The sequence below is a fragment of the Struthio camelus genome, chromosome 5, assembly GCF_040807025.1.
Source record: "Struthio camelus isolate bStrCam1 chromosome 5, bStrCam1.hap1, whole genome shotgun sequence".
NCBI lineage: Eukaryota > Metazoa > Chordata > Aves > Struthioniformes > Struthionidae > Struthio > Struthio camelus.
In genome coordinates this window covers 48,733,656-48,751,380 of record NC_090946.1, presented here as the reverse complement: position 1 = coordinate 48,751,380, position 17,725 = coordinate 48,733,656, and the positions used below count along the sequence as shown (strand labels likewise).

Sequence of the window (17,725 nt, the reverse complement as noted above, 5' to 3'; positions counted from 1 at the left end):
TGCCGTCTGCTTTCAGCTGTCATCCGAAGAATATCAGAAACTTGAGTTTTGTGAATATTTTGCTGTGTTTAATCACTAGCTGCTTTGTTAAATGTTGCTATAGTCTTAAATATTGAAAGACTTCTTTCTTGTGTAATGCAAAGGCAGAACAGCTCTTTGTATATATCTGCCAGGGACAACCTCTTTGCTACTGATCTGTTTCTTGCCATTTCTTGTAATTTTTACTCTGGAAGCTTTAAGTTTGTAGGCTTAGTTATTTGAAAAGTAGGGCATTACAATCAAAATTCCTTTTCATTTTCTACCGTAAGTATTTCAGGTTGCTATGGTAGAGTGTCTGTGAGGGTGTATGAATAGTACCGACTCAGTGACAGTTAAATGACTGTACTAGCTAATGGTTTTGACGCATGACCGAAGCAAGCAAGAAGGTGGTTCACTTCTAGAAGGCAGTCAGCTAAGGGAGCTGTGAAGCTTTAAAATATGTGAATCCTTCCTTTAAAGGAAAAAAAAAAATAGTAAACTATTTTGATCTTCAATACTAGTAGCTCTGGAATTAGTACGCAAGTCAGAACGGCAGACTTTCAGAGAAGCTGAGAGATAAACCAACTGTTATCACAGATAATATCAGAGAAAGGTGTAGGCTCTGTCATTAATGGGTTCAAAGAAACCTCTGAACAAATATCTGTTTTCCTCCAAAACATGATTGATTTTTTGTAGGGATGAGAAATAGTAGATGCCCAATGGAGGTCTAGTTTAATCCTGCAAGTTACAGAAATGAAAGGTATACTAAAAGCCAGCAGAAAGATTAGTCTGTATGTGGAAGCGTAGTTCATGATCTGTTTTGTTTCTAAGGTTTTCTATATAGATTTTTCTCACATCCCGTGAAGAATGTTTCACATTCATGTCAGTAGCAGTTAACATTATTGTTTTACCAAGTGCTGTTAAATGATAGACCTTCTCATTTAGGAAGATCCTTTCACAGTTCTGGGGTTTTTTTAATCCTCTGCTATGGATGATGTGTACAACTTTGCTTGACTTGGAAACCTTCACCCACAGTGGTCAGGGAGATGACTGCTGTGCTTTCCCTTATAAACCTACAGTTATGCAATACTATCATCTAGTAATTAAATCACAGATTGTGTTATTCTGGGGAGAGCAAGCATATTGGGAAGACAGTTGCAATTCTAGGAATAAGTAATGTCATCTTTCTGTAAACATGTTAGTCTATCAACAACTTCCAGTTTATTTTCAGAATACCGTATTCTAACTGAAACACGGGATCTTGAATAGCCTTTCCCAATCGAACCCAGGCTTTGTATTTTTTTTTTTAATTAAATAATGTGGCAAGCAGTCTGGGCATAACACAGAGCGTGCAGAGGGGAAGCTGGGGCGAGGAGGGGGCTCAGCCTAGGGGCTCTCCAGGCCCTGGCGGCAGGGGAAGCCGCTGCCCTGCCGGCTGCCCGCAATGGATGCTGGCCGAGCAGACCCGCGCCTGCAGGGAGGGGGAGCGGCGGAGCCGGGGCTGCGTACGGAGGATGCGCGTCCGCGGAGCCGCCGCAGCCGCAGAGCCGCGCCGGCAGCGGGAGCGGGAGGTGAGTGCGGCGCGCCCCAAGGCGGCGGGGGCGCCGGGCCGGGGCGGCGGGGGGTCCGCGCTGGGGTGAGTTGCTTGGGGTGTATTTGGGGGGAGGGGGGCAGAAAGAGGAGGAGGAGGAGGGGTTAAATTCCCGCTTTGGTGGTGCTGCGGAGAGGTATGGGCAGCAGAGGAGCCGCAGACCTGCTCTTTTACGTTAACCGATGTTTGTGAAAAATATGCATTTTTTCTCTAAACAAAAAAGGTGGACGGTATCTCCTATGCGCAGGTATCTCCTATGGAGAATGATAAAGCAGGGATGTGCGGCATGGTGGAGCCACGCACAGGCATAAAGGAGAATATTCCCAGCATTATTTTTAAGAGGATTTTTCTGCCATTTTTGCCTCGAAGTCCTTTTAAGGTGCATTGTATGAGATTATGATAACGGTAGAATATCTTTAAATGTCTCGCTTGAGGAAATCAGGTAGATCTGTGTGTGTTTCAAGGAAGAAAATAGGGGGTTGGGGGTTTTATTTGTTTGGGGTTTTTTTGGGGGGGGGAAATGGAATTATTATATGACATGAGGGGAAAACAAGCTGTTAGAAACAATAACTCTAATTAAAATTCAGCCTTGTAAAAAGAGCAGTAAATGGTGGTTGTTGGATTTTGTGCCAATTTAAACTATGCAGAGCAATCGTTTAGTGAAAAGTATTCAATGGGAGCAAGTGAAACCTATTTGCTTCAGGTGGGGAAGATGATGCATACGGAGTGCATAACTTCTTGTCAAAGGGAGAAATAAAAATATTTTTCAGCTTGGTTAGCAATTTCTAGTGCTTCATTTTGGAGACAGTGCAAGAACATAGCTTGGAAAACACAGCTTCCATCTGAAGAATTCTCTGCATTCAGCCCAGAACTTGATAAAATAATAGGATAAACAGATGGGGAGGAGGGACATACGTTTCGTTAAGTGAATCAGTGGACCCATTTTGTTTGCAAGGGTTGGTTAATAATTGTTATGAGCAAATGCTAATCGGAAAACTGAGCGATTTCTGTAACCTCCTCCTCCCTTATCTTTTAGAAAGAAAGAACCTCCCCATTCTGTTTTCTTCCACCCCACACCTTTTCAACTGATACTGGAAGCTGTGGAGTGTAATCACAGTAAAATCAGAAGAGTTATTTCCAGCATGCTTGCAGGGTTTTTTCTATTATCATTTATAACCAATTTCCTCTCTTCTTCACAGGTGACAGGAGGCTACCAGAATGGCAACTACCTTGCTTTGTAACATGGTATTTCTGCTGGTATTTGGATTGGCTTCAGCTTTTAGTCACAGCCCTAGGACCCCCGATAGGGTTTCTGAAGCAGATATTCAGAGGCTCCTCCACGGAGTTATGGAACAACTAGGCATTGCCAGACCCCGAGTAGAATATCCAGCACACCAGGCTATGAACCTGGTTGGGCCACAGAGCATTGAAGGTAGTTAATTTAAACTTTGAATTATAGTAAATTTATCGGTAATTACTTCTTCGGTAATTCTTAGCCTGCAGATAGATAATTGTTGTGGGTATATATGCAAAATATCCTATTTTTAAGGTTATGGGATTCTTCACTCTGTTGTTGCCTGACCTTTGTTTTAAAATCATCCTCCATTCTTTACCTTCCTTAAAATAATGATCGTGGCACAAAAAGAGGTGACGTTTGGAAGTACTGGCTTTTAGTAGAAGTCACATTGTGTTGGAAGTGTCTGGTCTACAGTAGCTCAAAATGGCATTGTAGTACAAAATCTTTCCCCAGTTTTGTGTATATATATAGTATGCTGCCGTATGCAGAGGACCTTCCACTTACCTACTTGTCTATTGGTATAAAACAAACATGAGCTATAGAGCCAAAATCTCATGGATTTTTGGGAATATCTGTGGACCAGAAGAGCTCAAATGTTTTGCACTGTCGTGCAAGATGAAAGAGAATTATGCAGGGGGCTCTTCATGCGTGCTCCAGGACTCTGCAGCTCACTGTGGGAAAGGATCAGTGATGTAGGTGCAGGACTGCGAGTGGTGTGAAGCTGGTGGGTGCTACAGCAGCAAATGTGAGCTGGAACAGTATTGCTGTTCTCCATGTATTCTGAGGTAGCTCCTCAGAACTGTCTTACTATGATGAACGCGCTGGCCTTCTGTCCCTTTCTACGGCAGATACTTCATATCTCACGCATTGTGTGAGTAAAACTGCCTTGGAATCAGTCTTTTATAACTATGCAAGCTATCTGAAATATCTGGCTTGAAAATTAGGGTATTGAGGTAATGTTGCAGGATGCATTGCTATTTGAATTGTGAAGTAGTAGCTTTTATTTTGAGATTTTTAGTAAATGATTGAATGTATGTAATCCTGAATATTATAGTTAATATGCAAACATCCAAAACAACAGAAAATTCCAACCCTTTTCTTTCTCACTATTAGACCAATTTCACATAGTGTACCATGTTTAAAGTCCATGGTGAGCCCTTATCCACATTCACTTTGTCCACATTCAGAGATAGAGTGTCCTAGCCAAAGAGAAAAAATTGCCTTAATGGCAGCTAAGGACAGGAATAAAACTGTATATGTATTTCTATGAGAGAACTGTGGACCCAAGTTTATGTACTTTGTAAAGAAATTTTCATGGGCACATTGTTCTTCTGCAACTTTAAATGACAGTGATTAGGCTTAAAGAGAAAAATTTGGTCTGTACCTTTTCTTGCTTCTTTATGAGTGTGTACATGTAGTGAAATTGGCACAGACTGGTAGAAGTGAGTAATTTTACTCTCCTTCTTTTCTCCAAGGTGTTTTTTTTTGTTGTTGTTGTTTTAACCTTACAAGTATAAAGAATAACAGGTGTCTGATCCCTGAGTGTTTCTATTCTTTTTTGAAAAGCAGAAAAATTGCATATACCCTTTAATGAAAAGATGAGGAAATCTGGACCTCTAACAAAGAAATATTTTATCTCAGCTGCTTGCCATTACTTTTTAATTATAGTGATAGCAAAGACATATTAAGAATTTATTCTCTTAAATCTTGAAACTCTCCTGGTGCTTGTGAGCCTAGAATAATACTAATTTTCCAGTCATCCTTTTTTTCATTTTTCTTTTTTTTTTCTTAAATAAAGATGGTCATATATATACCTTCTGTATGTATAACAGTAAAACTGAAAGATAATAAATCCAGTTTATAAATTATATTTAACTTTCATCTTTTGATCAGATATGGATGGGTATTTTTTTTTGAAAGTCTACCACAGATATTTAACAGCTTATTGAGAAATTTCTACAAAAGCAAGACCTTCTGAGATGAACAGTTTCAATCAGTGTTAAAATAGACAAGCAAATCAGATCTTCATGTCAAACATTTCTTCTTGTAAAGTCTTCTAGGCTTTTCAGATAAAGATCATTTGCTCTTTCTTTGGTTTCAGTGGTGACATGCATGTATGTCTATATGCAGATATCTGTTAAAACATCAGGTTAGAAAGTTGAGCCTTAAAAAAAAATTCTGAATGTTTTGAAAGTGTTAGTTCCAGCCACAAACATGATTTGATCTCATGACAGTATATATAATACTTTCTGATCCTACTTTAAAAAAAAAAATACATATAATTCAGTAAGTTTTGCTCTGTGAATTTTTTTTAAACATAGATGATGAGTTACAGTATAGCTGATTCAAGAAAGTTAGCATTGCCTTTTCCACCAGCAATTTTAACTGTTTACATTGTAAAAGACTTCAGAATGTAATATACCAGTAACTGATTAATATATGCCAATATATTATATACCAACAGCAGTGCTTCAGGTTACTGTCTATTTATATTTATGTTTGCTTAATTTGAGGAAAAAATGTACAATGGGTTTTGTTTGTAGTAGGTGCCAGTACTTTGGAAACAGAACTGATAAAGAGGCACAGCAAAGCATTTATTCAAAATAGTCTGCTTTTGTGAAAGGTTTCTATACATTATACTTATACATACCGGTATCTGCTTGAAAAGTTACAGTTTTGACTGTTTCCCCTTCAGTCTGTCCACTAGTCGTTTTTTGCCGGGAGATTGACATTCTCGACCTCTGAGCAGCTCCAGTCGGCTGATTGTTTTCTAAACAAAATGAAATAGGAAGTGGAGTCTAGCAGGGACCCTGCCCTCTGGGAAGGAACGAGGGCAGGAGGCATTTGAACAAGGCTCCCGCGAGGCATTGCCATATTATAGGCACATGAAGTGTGGTGCTCGCTATTGTCAGAATATTGTGACCTTTCTGAACTGGGTTTTAGTTTGGTTTGGGGCTTTGGCTCTTCTTATGTTCTGTGAAACTGCCACATGATTTAGAAACAGAATTTTCTCAGAGAAAGAAGTTCCAATCTCTGTTGTCCAAAACAGAACCTGTGCCAAACTCTTACAACTGGATTGCGTATCAGCTACTTCTTGGCCGATGTACAAGGAGGTGACTGAGCAGCACAAGACACAGTATCACGGGTTGTAATGTTTAAGCAAAGAAGCCCGTGTCATAGCACGGGTGTAGGCTGACAGTAGTATTTTCTATGGATTGGCAGAAAGAGGGCTTGTAATTAATTGCAATTAATATTTCCAGTGGGATATATGTGAAGAATAAGTGATTTATGGGTGAGCTGTATTAAAAATAACTGCCTGTGTTTTTAGAATATGTCAGTGCAGCCTTTTAGGTTCTTAAGGATTCATGTATGCGCTACTCCCAGCACAGCTGCATAATTATCGCTAGCTAATAATTGTGTATGCAGATACTTTAAAATCTACAAAATAATGAAAAGGAGGAAGTGTAACAATAAGAGAAGTGTTACCAATTTTAAAAGTGGTAAGCAGAAGTTTTCCGTTCAGTTTGAGCAGCTGGGCAGGGACTGGAACAAGTCAAGGCGAAATAGGTTTTCCTTACTAGAAATCATCTCACAGCAAAGTGGTAGTCACTAACTACTTCCATGAGGCTGTCTTCACTGGGACTTTTTGCCTGAAAGTAGTGGAGAGTAGAGCTGGGTATGAAAATCTCAGATTTATAAGACGTTTTGAGCAATCAGTAGCGTTGACTTGCATCCATTTTCCAGAGTGTAGTTTGCAGCAACCAGCATGGACACTTAAAACCTGGTTCATGTGCCCATGCCATGTCCTCATCACCAAATCATTGACTGTTCTGGAGTTCATCTGTCTCCCATTTTGACCAGATGTTGTATCTCAGAAAAAAAACTTTACCAGTCACAGCTTAATAAATTTAGCATTTTTCTACAGAAAATTTGTTTTGAACAGAATGTTTTTCTTAACAGATATTTTTGTCAGAAATTGCCCAAACAGATCTATTATGGACCTGGAGCAGTGTTGATACTGTGGGTGCCGTCAGCTTCAACAGAGCCAGGATTCCAGTGCTGCCACTGAATTTTGAAAAGGTCAAGATTTCATCCAGTATATGCACATTTTCAAATGAGGTGCTGTCAGGAAAAAAATAAGTTCTGTAGCTCTGGTTTTTGGAAACAAATTTTTAAGCTGACATAATATCGTCATGTTTATACTAGCTGCCTTATTGTAATGAAATGTTTGCAAATTTTTGAGTGATTATTATAACAAACTTTTCCCAGCTGAATAAAATATTAATTTTATGCATAACACAAATAGTATTGCTGTTAGTTCATAAGCAGATTTCCTAATTATGCCCATTTTCCATCTCTGCTACCTTCATTTTTTCTAGCGATAATCATCACATTTTGGCTTAAAATCACTAACAAACAGAGACTGAATGCATTGCAATGAACTGCATAAGGTCTTTTTTTGGATACATGTTTATTCAGCATGTGCTCTCTTTCCTGAGTGACCAGATAGCTTTGTTCTTGATGCGCAGAAAACAATATGTAACTTACTAATCAAAAGGCGAAGTCATTGTCTCTTCTGTTAAAATCTTTGTGTGTTTCTACTCTCATCTTTTTCCCTTTGCATTTGTCAAATGACCTGTTATTTCAGGTCAGTCTGCTAAAATGGGAATGGAGTCTAGAAAGTGAACGATGGCTTGATCTACTAAGAAATTACTGTGAGGTGCAGACCGTCTATAATCAGAGGAGAGACGTAAGGTCAGGAGGAGAAGGAGCGAGCGAGGGAGCGCGAGCTTCTGTCAGTGCGCCGGCGGGCTGCGCCGCCTCGGGAGGCCGGCTTCTCCGCTCGGGGCCCTCGCCGAGACCCCCGCTGGAAGGCAGCGGGAACCCCCCTTCTGCTGGAGATCTGTGAGCAGAGCGGGAACAGGCAGGTTCGCCCGATAAATATGTCGCGAAACGCGACGTGCCCATGTGATTCAGTGCACTTGTATGCCTCAGCCAGCAGGTGGTGCGTGCGCAGGACACGCCAGACAGCTCCCAGCCGAGCAAATGAATGAAGCTGTTAGTAACCTCCAAGGTGACATCTCCCTAGGAAGAGCAGTTTTTGCGCTGACCGCTGAGCAGATTTGCTTTCTGCATGCGCTCCAGTTCTTCAAAATGAAACAATAAGCACACATTAAGTGCTTTTATCTTTGTAATCTTAGTATTCTCTCTGTTACTTTATCTTTTTTAGCAATATACAGTGGAGTGACTTAGTGTTGTGTAAAAAAAAAAGAAAAAATTTAAAATATTTAAAAAGCAAAATATGAATTTTCTATTGGTAGCTGAGTTTTTGTATTTCTTGTTTTGATTTTTTACTAAAATACTGCACAAGTACCACTGTGCTGTACTCAGGTTTCCCATTGAGAATAACAGGGTTGCATCTACATAAATAGAGAACAAAAGACAATAAAACAGTATATTCTCCTTTATGAAAAAAGTAACATAGATGCTAGATGGACAAATGCCTTCAGCATTTCAAAAATATAGAAGTTGTTTTTTTGACCCGACAGGGAGTTTAAGTAAGAGGCTAGATGTTTTTTTGGACACACATACTCTGTATTAAAGAGGTTAAATTTGTACTAATTGTTTGCTCTTCTCTTTTTTTCTGTGTAGGAGAATAGTAAAATCTCACTTAGACGCATGGGGGCACCAGCAGCTCAGTTCGGGCGGTGTAAAGCCGTTACTTCATAATCGTGAAAATGAAATCTCATTTTAATTTTGAAAACATCCTTACATTTTCATTGGGAAAGCATTTTGCCTCCTGTACAACTCAATGTAAAACAAAAAGCCTCTCCGTTTTTTTTTTTTTTTTTTGCTTCAGTTTGCTTTGGTTAGTTAGTTTTTAATGTTCTAAATAATTTAAAAACATGACAAATTCCAATGGAGTCATGACTGACAAAGCATGGCAGCCCAGAGTGTTTAAAGTTTTCAATTTGAGAAGAGGCATAATGCTATCAACCTAAATGAAAACACTAAATAATATCTCTTAAATCCTGACCTGATCATTTGTAGAAATAAGAAAAAAATGATGCCTCATCAGGAATAAGCAAGGCTTTTGACCCTCCTGCAGAGACTGCGTGCTGCTAGCGAAAAAAGGGCTAGGTTTTGTTCTGGGTTTTTTTGGAGGGAAATAGATAACATGTTTGTGTTTTAGAAGAAGGTAGTTATGCTTTGCCTGATTGAGATGATCAAACTCGAGAGTCTGGAAAATTATGTTAATATTTTTTACGGACAAATAGTGGTTTGTTAGTTATGAGCGCAGACTCTGTACAAATAGCATTTTGCATGAAATCTACTTTTTGCAAAATATATGCAGATTACTCATGTGTGTTAATAATGTCCATTTAATAACTCTTCTGTTTACATTTTCCCAATGAGAAAACTGAGATAGACAATGGTGGATTGCCTTGCTGTCTGTCCAGTAATGCGCCCACAAGACTGTTACTCTTTTCCTGCAAGGGCAGTATAATCTCCTTACTAGGAAGCTGCCAAAGCTTTTGCTTGTGAATGCATCTGTGATACTAATGCAGAAGTGACCTCCGTGCTCCTTTGGTTCTGGGCTAGCGTGTGCTATCCTTGCGCCCGAAGATATTTGGTCTTCCTTGGATGACTAGAAGTTATATCCATTGACAGTGACTTGGGAATATAATACTGGCAAACATGATGCTGTTATGGCTGCGTCCTCTTTGCTCTCCTTTACATCCTCTGTGCCAGCGTCTGGGGGCAGTAGCGTAGGAGTCAGCAGGCTGGCAGGGTGCCACTGTGTTGGAGCAGACCTCCCACAGCCAATTATGCTGCTTCAGGGCCACTTTGTAGTGTCAATTTAGTGCAAAGAGACCACACAGTCGTCGGGGATTTGGATTATTCTATCTGTTCTATAGAGAAAGTCCTGCTGCAGTTAAAACATAATGTTACATTCACAGTGGGACTGCTTTTGCTGAAGCACACATGACTTTAATCAAACAGTGTGCTAGAGGCCTGACATTTAACAAACAAAATCAACCCCTGACATCACTCTGCTAGCCTCCGCTATATACTCTACTGTACAGTTTTTTTGCAAATTGCTGTAAAAGCCCAGCAAATATTATTTCAAAATTCAATATGGAAATCACAGATCTGAAACATGAAATAAAAAGGGTAGGACTACATTTTTTAATACGTTAATGTGGTAGACAGCTGGAATTTTATAAGCCTCAGTAAAAATGCCTGCTATTTTCTTAGGGGTTTTTTTGTTGTTTTTTTTCCAAATTGTAATGTCTAAGGTAACCAGAATTTGAGTATCAGGTGGTGATGGATGTTGTAAGAGAGGCCATTTAGAATGCTGATTCCTGAATTTCAACGTTAGGAAGCAAATGACAGTGGTGGTTTATAGTGAATTTTATTCAGCTGAATAGGTGATACAGCACAGCTCTGTGAAAAAATCACCTGTGAAATAGATTATATCTGTAACTTTGCATACAAGAGAATAATGAGGTTGTCTGACTTTGCTTGGCCTTTATTTTGTTAAAGGCAGTGTTTGAAAATTTAGCCGGTAATATCCTTGCTTCTGTATGAGCTTGTAGGACATGGCAAGCACTGAACAACAGGAACACAGAAGTTGTTTGCGCTGCTATGTGCAGGTGGCATCGCGTTATCTGAAAGTGTTTGACAGCGTTCTTAAGGAGCAAGGGCTAGCTAGGTCGGCGCAAAGGCAATGGATGTTACCACTGTGGACTCTGCCACTGCTGAGTTTAGGGAATTGCCATGGCCCTGAACACCCAGCCCTGTGCTGGGTGCACAGGTGCTAGGTGTGTCTGCTCAGTATCTCTGAGGAGAGGTAGGGCAAATCCTCAAAACTAGCGTGCTGATCAGAGAAGCTCTGAAGTTAGCCAAAGGGGAATGCAACGAAAGTGTATTAATCCCTGTTTCTCCCTATATCTTCCTATATATATTTTCCTGTGGCTCTGACTAAGGAACCTATCTTAATTTGGGAGTTCGAACCTTTTCTTGAAATTAGATGTGTGTAGCAGTCCTCTCTCGCAGCTACGGAAGGGAGGGCAGGCGTCACTGTCCATCCCTTCTTTACTAGCGCAGTGGTTAGCATAATTGTCCACAGTCCTGGGAACCAGGAAGATAAAGTGACTCCAGCTCTAAACCTTCCCAGTAACTTGGTGAGCAGCTGTTACATGGTATAGATGCTGTCATTCGTTAAGTCATCTTTAAGAGATACTCCCAAAGGAGGAAGGGGAGTGAGAATGGACTCTTTCAGGGAAGAAAGGTGGCAGGTCTGTAAAAGTTAGAATTAAGTAGATTCTCATTTGTCCAAAAGTAATTAATTAGAATGGGCTAGATACACATTTAAATCCCAAATTATTTTTCTCTACATGATGGCAGAGGGAAATAAACAGAGAAGAGAGGTAAGAAACCTGAGGAGATGGAATATGATAGCTGCTATATTGTTTCATAGTACTTCTGTTTTCTAGTGTCAGCAGATTATATATAGAAATTTAATAAGAAGTTATAAAATTTTATTTAACAATGAAATGAGTTCCATAAGCATTTCAAAATCTGCCAGTGAAGGCTGGTCAGATTATGAGGAGCTCTTGTCTTCTAAGAATTTTTCCTTGCGTATTTGTCGTATGAATAAAATGAGTCGTTGGGCATATTTAACAGGATTTATACCTTTCTGTAATTGTTCTCTAAATCATGTTCATTTCCTCTGCTCCCATCTGAATTTTAAATCAACTTGCAGTAGGAAAGACTTTTTAATTTATCTGATTCTGTGAAAGGATATTTTAAAAGTCGAGACAAAGAAGCGATTTTTGCTTTTCTTGGTTGTGGTGTAGTGTGCAGAAGATAGCTCTGGAAACCTCTGGAGCATGCGAGAGATCCTATTCTCTTTGTGCTTCCCGCGGTGAGTGCTTTCGGCAGTGCCCTCACAGCTGCTTCGGGAATGAATGAGAAGAGTGTGCTCCACCACTGAGCAGAGGGGAGGGAGAGGCTAGTTTCTCCCCCTTGGGACTCTTCAGTATGTCAGGTTAGCACCGCACTGCAGTGCCAAAGGACAGCATTTGGCCTCATCTTATACTACAGGGCTCTTCATCTTATCACTCTCTCGTGCCTACGCTTTCTTTCAAGCGCAAGGGAACCCTCATCTTGATTCAGGCCGTGTCAGCAGAAGTTTTGGATAGAAAAGCTGCGGTTTCTAGAGTTGTGAGGTTATTCCAGTTCACCAAAGCAGACTTGGGACCCTTGTCACCTCACACTGCAATTGGTCAGGATGTAATTATTTCTGGGAATCAGAAAATCTATGCTAGTGGCACTTGTCGACAGGTGTGCAAAGCTATTAAATGTATTGAAGAACCAGCTGGGGGCTTTGAGCAATGTGCGTGAAAAATAGAATTGAAGTGATAAACTTCAGGAAGTACAGCAAAACAGTACATAGAAAATATAGAGCTCTTTTAGGCAATTCTGGTGCCTCCATGCTTCACGTTACAGGCATGAAAGGAGTTTCCTATGAGTTTGTTGGCATTGATGGATCGTTTGAACTGGCCAATGCCAGTGAATAAAGGGCTCCAGTTTTTAGTTGGCACATTTGCATTTATAGGATTGAAATAGTGACCCATCCCTCCCGGGATAAAGTAAGTCACTGGCTTCCTTTTGTTGCCCTGCTTCACAAAGCCACATACTGCACACATGGCCCTTAGCAAGATAATGATCAGTCAGGTACAGGTGCATGTTGTTTGCTGGACGTGCTTTTCCTTGTTTCTGCTGATGCCTAGTAGCTGGAAGTCAGTGTGACAAAAGATAGCTACTGCTGCATCCTGTAACTTCTGCTTTGTTCCTAAAAGGGGTAATGTTACCTGTGAGCGAGGTGGCAAAGCTTTCTACTTAGACTGAAAGGCAAATTATTAGACTCCATTATAGCACTGTTCAGCCAAGGCAGACATAAGAGATTGCTTTTGTGCTCTGTCAGCAAGTGTGCTGCTGTTTTTTTTTATTGTGTGTGTAATTTGAATAATGAATAATAATGGCCTATAAGTTACTGTTATAAATACTTTGTGAGCGAGGCATTGGTGTTGCTTTGGTCCTAACCATTTCACAATAAAAGCATTTCATATCTTAAGTATTTGTACTGTTTGCAATTAAAATATGGGATACAAATTGAATCATTCACTCAAAACAAAATCAGTAATTATATGATGTGTGTGCTTAGAACTGTAAGAAACACACTAAAAGGAATTTTTCCCTCTGCAAAGAAAAGGAAAATTAATCTTCATAGTTTTAATAAACTTTATGCCACTAAGAGACAGAAGCTGACTCTGGAATCGGGGATATTTATCTATGTATAGTTGTAGTTTTCCTGGATTTCCTCAGGCCTGCTATGGAATAGGTAAGGAAGTTGGCTATGTTTGCATTTTTCCATTCTTGGTTCCTCTATGCTCTTTCTCCAGCAAATGGAACCTCCCTTCTCTGTTTGCATATTTAGCAGCTTCTGTGGAACAGAAAAAAAATGAGAACATATAATTTTGTGGATGCCTCTCATTTCCTGACCTGAATCAATCTTAGCATCAGAGAAGAGTAAGACTCTCTAGGATGAAGCTAGCTGAAGATGCAAGGGGGAAGAATGGCACTGAGATTGCAAGGCTTATAGTGAAGCTAGAAAGGTTAATGAAAATGTGTTATTTGCATTTTTGCAGTCAAGACTTTTTGGGCAATTTGAATTAATCAAATTGCATGATGGGGAGTCTTGCAGCTAATAAATGAAAGGAAAAGGGAATATAGTGGACATGGTACCATGTAAAGATACAAGAACCCCAGAAAGCATGCTGGCAAACTTGCCTTTGATTAAGGATGAGGCATCACTTTTGAATGTGATGATGACACAGGAAAGGTAGATAATGCAGGGTGACCAGTGACAGAAATGCTTAATTCAGGATAGCATGGAAAGCTGTCACAGGGAAAGGAAAAGTACTATCCCTATATTAGAGATGACACACTGTAAAATGTTATGAAGATTTTTTCCCAGTGGTGAGGACTAATAGTTTAGATTAACAAAACATTTTGCAAGGTAGTGAAGATAGTTTTGGGTCTCTGATTACTATCTGTTTGCATTTCATGAACTGACTTACCGCAGAAAGATAATATACCATGCACAATCTTGGAGACCAGCCTTGGATACGCTCTGATAGAGTTTTTTAGGCAGCAAAGGTCCCTTTGCATGTCTAGCAGAATTCGAGGCAGCCACAAATAGCTGCCAGAAGAGTCTCCCCATGCGGAGATTTCTTCTCCAGCATAGCATTTGCTTACTTGTCATGTCCTAAACCTAGCATCATGTGAGAAATATAGCAAAAAGGGGGATGTTAGATCACTTCATCTCTTGCTGGCAGTGACTCCCTCAGGATTGTTACACAAGTGAGACAAGATATACCAGTCCTCCCTTGCAGCTAGTATTTGCGTGGACTTAGCGTAGCTCAAGATCGTAAGAGGCACAGCTCTTACTCAGGGAGGCCGATCCTCTCTGCATCTAGGAAGGGCTCGAACACTTTAAGAATCTGCTCCATGACGTTTAAAAGCAAAAATAAAAAAACTGGGGCAGCTAACATGAGTTTGAAAGTTAACAGGCTTCAATTTGAGATCTGTGATTTGTTTACTCGTAACGTTCACATTCTGTTTTGTTTTGTTTCGCCTTTCTAAGACCGGCCAAATCACCTCTGTTTTGAAGTTGTAGAAGCGGTAACCCTATCTACGCGATGGGGTGGGCAACCATTCTGCTTAGACTGAAAGGCAGATTTGTCTTTGAATGTTCTACAATCATTTTGCATTTTTGAAAATCCTTTCTCACTGGCTTTGTTAAAACGACTCTTCTGGAGGCGGTGTTGGCTGCTGGTATCCGATGTGGAGGATTGCTTCTGAGAGCAGATTTGTTTCAGTTGTGCTTTATGCTGCAGTAGGTGGGTAGCAGCAAGGGGAACTTCAGTGGACTAACAGCTCTCCCACTGGATGGGTGCGCTGTATCGGGGGAAGTAATCAAAACTGGCAGGAAACTAGTAGCTCTTTGTGTTTGTTTGGAGCAGAGAGGGTGATGTCCTTGCACCTATAAAGACAGTGTTGCTCTTACAGAAGAAAGAAGTAAAACATGTGCACTTTAAATTTTTAGTCAGTTCCAAGTATGTCAAGCTGAGCTAATAGTAACAGTTGGTGAAATGATTAAAGACCCTTCCAGAATTAGGAAGGTGGGGGGAGGATGCGTTATTTCATTTTTATTTTCCACTCTGCCACAATTCATGTCATGTGCACTGAGATCAGGGCCAGAAGATGCCTACATATATACAGCAGTTTAAATGAAGTCCAAAGCTTAATTATGAAATACAGACTTCAGTCTGAAAGACCTAAACCAATAGTTCTTGTAGTTTATTCTGCAGAGGGAAGTAAAATAAACATGTGCTCACACAAACATCCTGCACATGAAAGGGAGCTGAGTTTTTTGCTTGTATATGGCATACAGAAGCCAGTTCACGCAACGCGTAAGCAGAGACAGGAAAAACATGAATTTATCTATCCTACTCATTCTCAGTAAAGGACTGCTCTAACCCGCCAAATGGCTTAACAGTGGTATCTCTCACGCTTCCCTGCGATAGGAAATTAGGGAAGGTTCCCCAATATTTGGTCCTGTTTGCTTTTGCTCTTGCTCTGTTTTGTGCCTCGAGGTTTGGTCCAAGTTCAAGAGACCCATCTTATGCTGTCATTTTAGATGACAGCGTTATTTTTGTATCCTGATATTTGGACTTAGTAGCTGTAGTGTATATAATCCTAATCTGTTTCTTCGAATCAGTAACATGACAGTACCAAAACCAATGCAGTTTGTGGGATACTCTACATAATACCCCTAGTCGCTATAGTCATAGCATTTCATTTTTTACTGTTGCAGTCTTTACGGAGTGCACTATTTATCACAGTTTATAAGGAATGAGCTTTGCTGAAGCTATTAAATCACTCGAGTGTGCAAAATTATGGCACCAGAGCAGGTGCTATTGTCTCTAGTTCTTACAGAAAGAAAGAAAAAAACCCTTAAGCAATCCTGAACATTTATACCTAAAGGAAACAATCCTTTATATTAATATAAAAAGATTGTTTTGTACTCAGTCAAGTGAATTCTTGGCAGTCAGTTTAAACTTACATGTATATATAGCACACTGGAGCCTGCTAAGTACCTCTGTTTTCTTTATGGATGGAGCTTTGGTGCCAAGAGGTCTGCACCAAGTACGCGTGTAGATATGCTTGTATCTGACAGATTGTCCTGCAGTGAACGGCATTGTATATAGGATATTCAAACACGTATTGATTATGTGGTTCTGTAGTTTACAGCAGAATCATAACCTGATGCTTTTAAGTACAAATATGCAATCAATCTTCATATGAAGGAGCTCTGTACAAAAGAAATATTTTATGCTATACATTGGGTATCATAAGACAGCTCTTTTTAATCTCATCACTATAGCAGTTCTGTGAATCTGTACTGTTCTTACAAGCATCATCTCTGTGTTGACTATGGTCTGTAAACGTTAATAAAGTTCATAGTGTGTATAACTGTATTCCAGTTTCAGTACAAAGTCTCGTGGTCAGCTGCAAGGGAAAACCTCATAACACATAGCTGCAAAGTTTTTATAAGATTACTTTTATGTTTGTTACATATCTGTAAAACTTTCCTCAAGCATTGCATTACAGAATAAGAAACTTGTATTTGAGGAAGAAAAATTGGCATTTTCATTAGATTTTAGTCTGTCATGTAAAAAAGATTGGAATATATGTGCTGATAGGCTAACTTGCCTCTGGTGCTATAATGTCAGCTTCCAGTTGTTTATTTGCAAAATCTAGTCAACTTGACTCAACTGCCATTCCTAAATATAGAAATGGGTGCATAATTTGTTAAGACTACCTTATGTTAGCAATTTTTGAAAGTGACTAGGTTAGCTCATGATGCCTAGCCACATCAAAGATGCATCTTATGGTAGTACTATTTATTTATAAGTCTGGACAGGAGTACTTGACTGATTCTTCTGGAGCAGCTTTCATGTTCAGAAGCGTTATTCCGATCTTTTGGATCTATGAAAATTTGGAGACTATTTGGTCTACATATTACAATGACCATGCTGTTTACCCAGATGGTTGTGTCTGCATTCACTCTTTAACTCACATTTTTCCATTATTCAAATTCTTTTTCCTCTCATTCCTTGTTAGTGGAATTTCTGTGTTGAATGTATTTTGTTATCCCTCATTATATACGGTTTTAAAAAAAATTATTCTGCTGTCACACAACCTTCTTGGTACTCTATAACTATATTAGCTGTTGCTGCAGTGTGTGTGGTGTTTATTTTATGGCGGGGAAAAAAAGCTTATTTGAAACTAAGTTTTTATTCATCTTAAATTCAAAAGAATACTGTAAAATAGTCGTTGGAAAACTCCTTAAACAGCTGGACTTTAGCATTTAGATGTATTTGGCCAGTAATGCATGCAAAAAAGATCTGGAGCACATAAATATTTGTAGAAAGAAATATAAAGAAAATGGGCTGTGCTTGGTTCCCAAAACCTTATTGGAAGCCTGTAGTCAGCAAAGGCAAGGAGCCCAAGCTGAGACGCGTGGAAGAAGGAAGGAGAGCTGCACTGTTACTCCTCTGCCTCTATCTCAAATAATGCTTAAAAAGACTAATGCTAAAAAATAGTAAAGCAGGATACCAGTCCTGTTTGTTCAAGTTCTTAAATGAGGATTTCGCCCTTTATGCATCTCTGTATTCCTCTGT

The 17,725-nt window shown here is 39.6% G+C and overlaps 1 protein-coding gene across 3 annotated transcripts in view; it reads left to right on the top strand.

Annotated features, from left to right (window-relative positions):
* Nucleotides 1-1,461: 1,461 nt before the first annotated feature.
* Nucleotides 1,462-17,725, top strand: part of SCG5 (secretogranin V) — a 31,737-nt gene continuing 15,473 nt past the window's right edge. Inside the window, exons 1-2 of one of the 3 annotated variants that reach the window (XM_068946302.1) lie at nt 1,462-1,589; nt 2,809-3,041. In XM_068946302.1, the coding sequence (XP_068802403.1) occupies nt 2,828-3,041 (214 nt within the window). In that variant the 5' untranslated portion in view covers nt 1,462-1,589; nt 2,809-2,827. Of the gene's footprint in view, nt 1,590-1,728; nt 2,052-2,808; nt 3,042-17,725 lie in introns of those variants that run through there. The other 2 variants (XM_068946303.1, XM_068946304.1) reach the window with 2 other exon arrangements.